This window comes from Opisthocomus hoazin, chromosome 8 (assembly GCF_030867145.1).
Source record: "Opisthocomus hoazin isolate bOpiHoa1 chromosome 8, bOpiHoa1.hap1, whole genome shotgun sequence".
NCBI lineage: Eukaryota > Metazoa > Chordata > Aves > Opisthocomiformes > Opisthocomidae > Opisthocomus > Opisthocomus hoazin.
Genome location: NC_134421.1, coordinates 11,859,847 through 11,869,909, shown reverse-complemented (window position 1 = coordinate 11,869,909; position 10,063 = coordinate 11,859,847). Strand labels below are relative to the sequence as shown.

At 44.2% G+C, this 10,063-nt stretch overlaps 1 protein-coding gene and 1 long non-coding RNA gene across 2 annotated transcripts in view; one reads left to right on the top strand and one right to left on the bottom strand.

The window, feature by feature from the left end:
* The first annotated feature begins 3,979 nt into the window (after positions 1 to 3,979).
* LOC142362309 (uncharacterized) lies at positions 3,980 to 9,695 on the top strand. Its single transcript, XR_012764943.1, has 4 exons — positions 3,980 to 4,414; positions 6,540 to 6,654; positions 9,165 to 9,224; positions 9,614 to 9,695. It is a non-coding gene; the product is annotated as an uncharacterized LOC142362309 (long non-coding RNA).
* The window catches only part of HCFC2 (host cell factor C2), a 19,725-nt gene continuing 16,778 nt past the window's right edge, over positions 7,117 to 10,063 (bottom strand). The window contains exon 16 of the mRNA XM_075429395.1: positions 7,117 to 10,063. Coding sequence (XP_075285510.1) covers positions 10,038 to 10,063 — 26 coding nt within the window. The 3' untranslated portion in view covers positions 7,117 to 10,037.

The following is a 10,063-nucleotide window of genomic DNA, read 5'->3' as shown; positions in this document are numbered from 1 at the left end:
TTTGTTTAACAACTGATACATGTTCTCACCTTTCTGTTTGTAAGTACTCAAAGTTTAAAAGTAGCTCGGAGCCAAACCAAGAGTGAGCATTCCGGCCGTATCCCAGCTGCTCCTACAAAACTGCCCTCTCTGGTTCTCAGCCTGTTTTGTTGAAGGAGCATAGCCCCAAAGTGGGCTTGAGCTTGAGACAGCCGTGGCAGCCTGTGCTAAAGCTTGGAGAAGGGCTGCTTGAAATAGCAGTGATGTTCAAAGATCTTTTTCCAAGAACGGTAATTTTTTTTTTTTTTAGGTGTCTTTCCGTGACACAAGCAAATTGTACTATGTTAGTTTTTTTTAATGAATTTCTGTGTGACTTGATCCTTCTGATCTTTCTTTATAGAGTGCTTGTGGTGTCTTTGAAGGCACAGAAATACTCTCATCTCTAGTTAAAATGCAGTTATGAGGAAAGCTAATTTAGATGGCGTTCTTCAACATCCCGTTTTCATTACGGGCTTAATGGGAGCTGAGGCTCTGCCTTTACCAGTCTCGCTGATGTACATCTGCATCTTTACTGTTTTATTTATTCCTCCGCTGTGATCGCTACTGCACAGTAAAACACATGGCTGGAGGGTGCAGCCAGAACACAGCAAGAGGCTTGGCATGAGGCGGTCCGTCCTAAATACCTCCTGACCCACGCTTATCTGCCCGTGGCGAAAAATCAGCCTGCGTTCTGTGGGCTATAGCCAGCTGTCCTCCTTGCACTGCACCCTGGGTGCACCGTGCATCCTGCCAGGCGAGTAGAGGGTCCCTACTGCAGAGTTTCAAGATGATGCTCATTAACATGTTGTAAACATCGATTCGTGATTTCTCCCTTGCCTTTGGCAGGAGAGGAAGCGTATGGGCAACTGCAAGCACGCAGGAGCTGCCTCAATGCAAAGCAACACCGAGAGCCAAGGGCCAGTATTTCCCCAGCAGCTAGCACTCATAATAAGAGCTGGCAGCAGCCTTGCTTATAGCTATAAAATTCTTCATTTTGCAGAGCTTTAAATGTGATTAATGTTCTGGTTAAGTCACATAGACTCGCTGCTTCAGTTCCATTCACAGTGATAAGACAACTTGCTTTTAAGTTGCTGCATTCCCGAGTGGTGCAGGCAAGGCTTTTTTCAGTCTTGATTTGTACCGAGCAAAGCAGAAGGAAGTTTTTCACTTAAATTTGAAGTGCATTTTCTCATGTTTATAGAGGAACACCACCCCTCCATGCCCTGTGTGTAGATTCTAAGATGAATAACCCTATAGGGAAACTACACTGTATGTAGGGCCCAAGCAGTCCGAGAGGAAGAAGTTAAATATTGATAATGTGGACAGTGGTTATTCTCATATTTCCCTTTCAAGCTGGTTTGGTGAAAAGAGCAGCGGGGGAAGGATGCTGTTTGGCTGCGGTACAGTTTAAGACGTGCACCTAGTCGAAAACACAGACCGGTTTCTCCTCTTTGAAAATTAAGAGACATTGTTCTGGCATAATCATTCACACTCCCACCCTTTAAAAGGCTGAAGAAATTATATTGAAGCAACAGAATATTGATCTGTTTACCTATTGATTTGTGAAGCGGGCGTGATAATGGACTGCAATGTCACCTCTGCCCCTCGGTATGTAAAAATCTAATGGAAAGCTCTCTGGAAACTTGTGCTGACATCCAAGGCCAAAGGCTCCAGGGAGTGAGGGCGGTTTGCTCCTGTGCAGAACAGTTTCCAGCCTGGTGGCAGCTGCGCTGCATTTATTAAATTGCCATCTCCAAGTGTGGCTGCGGGGGCAGGGGAGAGGCGAGGCAGCACGGCAGCTCGGAGGGGGTCAGCTACACTGGTTCAGGAGATCTTCCAGGCAAATCGCCAGGGTCATTTCCCAGAGTATCTTATTGCAGCACACAGCCAGAGGGTCCGTTTATCAGCAGCAGTGGCACCTGGTTGGCTTCTGTACAAAGGAAAACTATCGAGGGTTTAAGCGGAGCATCCTTCAGGCTGCTGATCGAATCTGCGTCTGCCTCGTGCTCCGTCTGGCCCAGCCCGCGCACAGCCAGAGACCGCAGCCGACTTCTTTAGGACAGAGCTGCCTGACAGGGTTTGGTTTCTGGCTAACAGACCACAGCACTGTGTGGCTCCAGGCTCAGCCCCAGAAGGCACATCGACGACAGCGCATTGCACACAGGGTTCTGGCAGCAATTTATTCCTGGTCAGAATCAGCTCGGATTTTTGGTCCTGTTCAGGGCGCAGCATGAGTCCTCCCGCACCGTTGGGGCAACAGTGGCTAAAGCACTGCCCTGCTGCTCCGAAACTGCTGTCACTGTGTGGCTTCTCTGTGCACAAGAAAATAACCAGAAGGGGTTATGCCAACTCAAAGTGGTTCCCTGCCCTGCCTCAGCCCACAGCTCTCCCCAAACTGGGGGTAGAGGATGGGCCCAGCCGCTGGTTGTACCTTGCCCAGTGGCAACTACAGCAGAAAACTGATTTCTAGTTTCTAGAAAATGAATTGCTTCAGGTGCGTCTTTAGCATGGCAGAAGTGAGAGGCGAAACCACAGAAGACCCTTTTTTAAACCAACAGAATAATTTGGTAAGTAAGGGCAGGGACACAACTGCTGCGATGAGGGCATCTCCCACCCCAAAGGCCACAGGACTGGAGACAGCAAACACAAGCAACTTCCAGCTGCACAGCTGAGACTCACAGTTCAGCTATAAATGCCGTCTCACTCGAAATACCACTGCAGCTCAAACAAGGTCACCACTATGCAACAGCAAGTCAGGAGGAGTATATACTATTTTTACTCTGTGCAATGTAACACACCGGGAAGAGTCATCGGGGAGCAGGAGGCTGCCTGGAGCCAGCCGGCAGGAAGAGCTGCGCGCTGAGGGAGAAGGGAGAGGATCCGGCCTCTCGCCTGCAGCCTGCTGGGGAGCATTTCTGCCGCGGGGAAATGGGCTCCGTCACTTCGGGATGGCAACACGGAGACTGCAGGGCCTGGGGAGTGAGGTATCCGGGGTCAAGTCCACTCTCACTCCATTCAAAACCAGCAGCAACAGCCACATTTTGCAAACCAAGCAGCTGAAAGTGCTCCAAGGAGCTCCAAGGACTGGACGCAGTGAGATCAAGTTCTGCACCCACCGGAAAAAAGAATACTGGCAATAACTGGCAGCTCTGTGTTGGCTGGCTTGACAGCTCCCTGCTTCAGATGCCCCAGCAGCACCTTTCTGCAGCAAGGTCATCTTCCTAACCTTCTAACAGCAGCACAAATACAGGAACCTCACCTCGGTAAATAACCTTTGAAGAATAACTACGTACATAGCCTGCGTTTATACTGAGCCGTTTATGCTGTAACACAAGTAGGTGAAACCTCAAGCTCTTAGATTGAAATCTGAAGCCTTTTCTTCAAGACAGTTATTTCAGAGAGCTGCTCCCAGGCTCTGAGCACTTTCATTTCGGAGCAGACAGCATATAAAAGCAACATACAAAAGTCTCCTCCGTACTTAGGTGTGGGAGACGGGGAAAAGAGCAAATTGTGGCAATAAGCAGAGCGCTGAAGGAGACAAGAAAGGAGCATTCTCTTGCTAGAAACTGCAAGCGCGTGGATCACACAGAACCAGCAACTGCATTCGCTCGCTAGCGCGCAGTGGATCCGCGGATTGTTCAGAAGCTTGGTGGGAAAACTCGTGCAAGTAGCTGCCTTGTCGGGGTGGAAAGTTCCCAGGGGACGAGCGTCTGGGTAAAGGCGTATAAAGCACTGCCTGCAAAATAAACTTTGTCTCACTCGCACCGCAAGCCGAGTCCGTGCCGTCATATGCCACACTTAGGCAAAGTGCAATTAAGAAATAATTACAAAGCTGCTGCTAAAAAGAAAAATTTGGGGCACTTAATGCTGCTCAAAGTTACAACCTACTACTTGTACCTAATAACGTTTTGTTAAAGGAGAATTCTCAGCACTGCATGCAAGAAGGAGGCGTTATCCTAAAAGGCAGTTAAGAGTCTCTGGAAAAAAAACATTTAAATAAGAGACTGCAAGCAAACAAACAAACAAAAGAGGATGCAAACAAAACCAAGCAGCTGGTGGTTTTGAACCTCCTGAGATGGCACATACCCAGTGTGCCTCTTGGGAAGAGTCACTTGGAAATAACTGTATGTTGATAACTTCCATGTGTGGATAACAGGATCGTATCATTTCATCAGATACAGAAATAACTCTCCGAACACTGCTCACCACGTGGCCCAGACCGAAATGCTTTGTCTCTTTTTCTCTTTGAAGAAACCATATCCAAGCCTGGATTTTCATTTTAAGGAGCTGCTGCACCAACTTGGCCATTATGTCACACATTCAAAGCAGATGCTTGTGAGAGGCAAGAACTCCCGCAATAAAACGCCGACAGCAAACCAACCCCAGCCCCAATCTGGTAGGTTGTTGCTTGTTTTTGTTATTGGCAGGGCTGTAAGTTCCACCAGTAATGCCAAGTACTTCAGGCTTTGAAGGATTTCAGGAACAGAGCAAGGAGCCGCTCGGCGCCTTTTCAGACGCCAGATTGCCACGGCCCAGCATTAGGCACATATGGGCAGAGCTGGACAGACAGGGCCACCACCTCGCAGAGATCTCTCGGGCCTTCCTCCCATCCCAGCCCTCCTCTTCCTTCCCCCTCTTCCCCATGCAGCCCAGCCCCTCCCTTTCCTTTGCTTTGCTGCTTCTGCCTCTTTGCTGCGCCCCGGCAGCGAGGGGGCTGGGGGGCACAGGCAGCTGGGAGGGGGCACAGCCGGGACAGCTGACCCGATGGGACATCCCCTGCCCTATGGAGTCGTGCTCAGCACAGAAACTAAGGGGAAAGCTGACCGGGGGCCGCTGCTTGGAACTGGCTGGGCATCGGTCGGTGGGTGGTGAGCAGCTGTATTGCACAGCGCTTGTTTTGTTTAGTCTTTTATCATTATTATTATTTTTCCCCTTCCTTTCCTGTCCTATCAAACTCACTTTATCTCAACCCACTGTCATGGTTTAACCCAGCAGCCGGCAACCAGGACGTGACAGCCGCTCGTTCACTCTTCCCCCAGTGGGATGGGGAGGAGAATGGACAAAAAGTAAAAAAAACATAAAATAAAAGACAGTTTAATAAGACAACACAGGAAGTAATAATAATAAAATGGAAGATAAGCAATACACAATACAATTTTTGTCACCACTCGATGACTGACTGCACAGCCAGTCCCCGAGCAGCAATCACAGAACTCATGCATTTTGCAAAACTCACGGAAAAGAGTTCCTTCCCCCAGCCAACCCTCACTTATGAACTGAGCACGATGTCTGTGGTATGGAATATTCCCACTGGCCAGCTCGGGCTGGCTGTGCTCCCCCCCAGCTCCTGCACACCTGAGCATCAGCTGAACATCAGAGACTGGAAAAAGTCCTTGATTTCACAGCAACTACTGCAAACATCAGTGTTATAAACATTCTTCTTGCACTAAATCCAAAACAGAGCAGCTACTGGGAAGAAAATGAACTCTATCCCAGCTGAAACCAGGGCACCTACAAATTCTACCTCCCGCCAATCCCCCCCCATCCCACTGTGCCAGTGGGACTGTGTGGTGTTCAGCCGCCCGCCGGGTTAAACCACACCACCAGGCAACACGCGGCCTTGGCTTCTGGTTTCTGTCCTAGCAGTATTTCCCAAACCAGGCCTGCATGAGGCCACAGCAGGGCTGCAGGCGCAAGAGAGAAATCCTGTGGCCGAGACCCGACGCCGCTCATTCAGGCTAGGATCTAGCTGCACGCCCAGCCTACCCCCCCTGTCCCCAGCACGCCGTGGGGATGTCCTCTCTCTGGAGGAAGCACTGGAGGTCCAGCATCCTCAAGGCTCATCCATGGAGCAAGAGGATCTATTTTAAGCTCATCTTCCTGCTACTTTCAACTAACTTCTGGAAATTTTAATAAAAGAGATCTCCACATAGCTTCAGATGAATGGAAAACACACCAAAATGAAGATTTCACAACTACTAACAGGAGGAGGGACACTGCTAACACAATGCCAGCAGTCGGTGCTCCACCCTTGCCCTGGGAATCTGGAAACGCTTCAGTGTTTTCAGAGCTGGAAGCCACAGAATAAAAGCCCTTGCCTTTTGGTCACTAAAAAATGTTATAAACAGGAACCAGCTAATGCTATAAAGAAAAAAAAAATCTGAGTTGTTTTAAATTCATACAACAAATTGAAGCCTGTCTTAAAGAGAAAATAACTCTTACTCTGAAAATCTTGTTAACAGAAAGAAAAAAAGCACAATGAGAGAATGCTTCACTGACTGTTTAGGTTTTCCCATTTGTTTTCCACTAATGCAAGGATCCCAAATAACTGAAATGGGAGAACAATAGTTACTCTACTGCAATAACTAGGAACAGAAGAAAGGAACCAATTTGGAGCAGAGAGCTTTTAGCAGTTTCTTATGTGAAGTCTCTTACAGAGGTCTACAAACAATCCTATAGACCGTTCACTCGCTCCTCTCTGCTCCCCTGCTTCTAGCAATATGTCTTACTTATTTCCCCAGGAGATCCCCATAATCAGCTGCCACAAAAGTTCCGCAGCTTGCCCCGAGGCTGACATCTTGAGTGGAGTTGGACATGCACGCAATCTGTACCCTTACCAGCAGCCTCCTGAGCACGGTAAGCGCTCGCTCATAGCCCAGCCTTTCAGCACACTGAACAAAGCAGTAGCAAACTCTTTGTCACTCATTTCGAAGAGCAGCAACGTAACCGCTGTGCGGACAGGGGAAGTCATTTCAAAACATCATTTCAGAGGCCACAGCCAGCAAGCTGCACGGCACAGAGGCATGGAAGGGGCCGGAGCAAGGGCGAGGGCACAGCAACTGCAGGAGAAGGAGGGCGGGGAAACTGGGAAACCTCAACTACCAAAAAAACCCATGAGGTAACCAAGAAGTAACCTGGGAAATAACTGTTATGAAAGAGTAGCACTCAGTATTATAATGCTTATCATTAAAACACCCTTCCTCTCCCCGCCAAGACAAATATACTCACTCGCTCTCTTCTCTGGGTCATCCCCGTTTCTAAAGAAGGGCAGAAATGTGAAGTTGGTACACGTGCACCTTTGAAAAAGCAGACACACACTTCAGCGTTTACAATGCCTTTGATAGGACAACCACTTTATTACAAAGAACAAACAATGCTTCGAAATCAGACTGATCAACTTGAATTGTACAAAATGTCAGTTTCCTTGTAGAGGTCATTAAGTAACAGGCTGTAAGACTAAGTTCACGTCAAATTCGCTATCCTGACATGTCAGATAACAACAGTAATACTTATTATTGTATCTTCAGAGTTTATGGCGTGATCATGTGCTCTACTCCAAACTACATTCAAAAGATATTGCTATAATTACTTTGAAAACACAAAGTGTAGGTTATTGTTCACTTCATTTCCACTTTCACAAGAAGATTCTTAAGGTGAAGCTGTAGCAGTGTCTGCCGTAACCGGCACGACTGTCCTATACTTACACAGTCACAACTTCCCTAAGGAGTTTAGTAAACCTAGACATTTCTACAATATGGATACTGTCATCTGATAGACTTCAGCTTCTGTTACACGTCCTGCAGTGATATATGAAATAAACGGAGAACACAGATTCTCAAAGAGCTGGTGTCAACAGTCTTCCAAGCGAATTTAAAATCAAACAATTGCTATTTGTCTGATATCTAGTTGATCGGCAAACAGGTGGGATTCAGACCTTATAAATACAGTTCTAAAAACAGACCACAAAGTGTATTTTACAGCGTGTACCACAATTTCATGTTGAAGTAAAACTGTGAGGAACTGAAGATTTGCGTATGATCACTATTCAACATCACCCAACTTGGACTAAGAAGAGAAAGTGACATCTTATGTCAAGCCAGCTGAAGAAAGCACACTTAGGAGGAAATAATACTTTCCTTGAAAATGCCACAGTTTTACCCTTTGGTAGTTGTGACATAGCCACCGAAAAAGAAATTGTGCAAAGCATGTAAAACCAAGTGCAAAAAAACTCCACCCAGACATACCCAACAGATTTTATTCTTAAATAACAACTCTACAATCACAGCTATCCACCTACAAAATCAAAGTCACAAGTGTTTTCTCTAAAGGCTTCTTTCACAGTACTAGTAAGAAAAACCAAGTTCTATTCTTCTAGTTAACAGTTCATGTGTACGGTATTTTAGTTCTCAGACAGTATTGGTAGTGAGATCGCAGCTGATGAAATGGACCATTAAAACACAAATATTTTAAAGCCAGTTAATGTCAGGAAAAGTCCTATACATTCATACTATAAACATTGTTTAAAGTGAATCTGGGATATCTGTCATTGTCGTAACCACAAGATTTTTCTCTGGAGTAAAACCGCGTCTATTACTCCCGTGTCACACTTAACACTATTATAGCAATTTATGGTCCCCAGCACTTTTTATATGCTATTATAGCATGTGATGTGATAATTAAGGCTGTATCAGCACTTCCATTACAACCCTGATTTTCAGGGTAGCTAAAACTTGGCTATTAAATCTGCTCTGGGATACTTGAGCTGTTAAATCTCCAGTATTTTAGTGATACTTCTCCCACCAAACCAGGCACATCATTTATTTTAGTTTTTATATTTACAAACGCTCTTAAGACAAATTTAACCGGCACAGGCAAGAAATTCTACCTTGATGTACAGTCTTTTGGCATTCGGGGCAAAATTAAAGTGCAAAGTATAAACTTCATTGCACAGTAAATAATTTAGATTTTAAAATAAAACTTATTTAAGTGCCTCAATCTATTTACCTAGTGACCTTGTCTAACTCAGCCATTTTCCTCTACACTTTGGTAAACATAGGTTTATATATAGATACATAAATAGCATTTAAAATGTTTACCTTTATTTCACTACTGTGAACAAATTTTTTGTTTCAGCATAGGAATGGATCAACCCATTCCTAGAAGTAATGCTTGTTGAATTTATCAGCTAGCTAGTTAATGTAAAATGATGCATAGTAAAAGGGAGATACTGAACTCAATTGGTAGAATATACTGGTAAAGCAAACAAGCACTGAAGAAGATTAACTGGAATAAATATGTCAAAAGTTGCCATATAATATGTGCAAAATTGCTTACCATGTATTCTAAACTTTGGTTAAAATTTTCAGATTGAAGTTTTGCAGAAACGTTATGGAAGCAACACAAGTGATTACAAACACAGGAATGAGGTAAGTTATTATTAGTGCAAAAAGCAAGCATATGCTAAAAGCAAAGCATATGGATTTAAAAAAAAGAGAATGAATCTCATGGAAGTTTTAATACAAGACCAGAAAGGTCCCTTGTAAACATTGGTATTTACAAGTTGAAGATTTTTACAACTACAAAAGGATAATTCTAAATATTAGTAGTGCATTTACAATGAATTTACGTTTTTTGTAATAAGAGAAATGACTAAGTTTATCTTTTTCCTTTTAAATCTTCAGGGGATATCTTTCAAGATTAAGACATTTGTTACAAATAGTAGAAAAATCATTTCTTTACAAAAAAAGTATATATTAAAATATTTATACATTTTAAGTTACTATATAATAACTGGAATTTTTTGCCTTGTATTCAGGCACCACAATGAAGAATGTGGCATAAGGAACTGAAATCAAACAGAATTTGCTCATATACCAAATCTTATGAATTATCTACGCAAGATCTGTAGTAATCATGGGGACTCTACCTCAAATACTAATGCATATGCCAATTTTTTATCTATTTTTAATTTGACACTGTGTATTTTTTACATTTTATCTACCACTACCAAAAAGAGCTACTGGATAGAGCATGGTCCTCCACCCCACCATCTTCAGTATAGTTTCTATATGGTACTCATACCTGAGCAAGGCTGTATAACGCTGATGTTTCAAACGTAAAAAAGGTTATATATTTTTAAGATAAAAACAATGCAAAAATAAAATATTTGTAGCATTTACAAATAGTACAAGAGTTACATTAAACACTACATTCAAAACTTGAGATTCATTATGTTGTTTCTACTTTGAGCTTGATGTTTTCATAT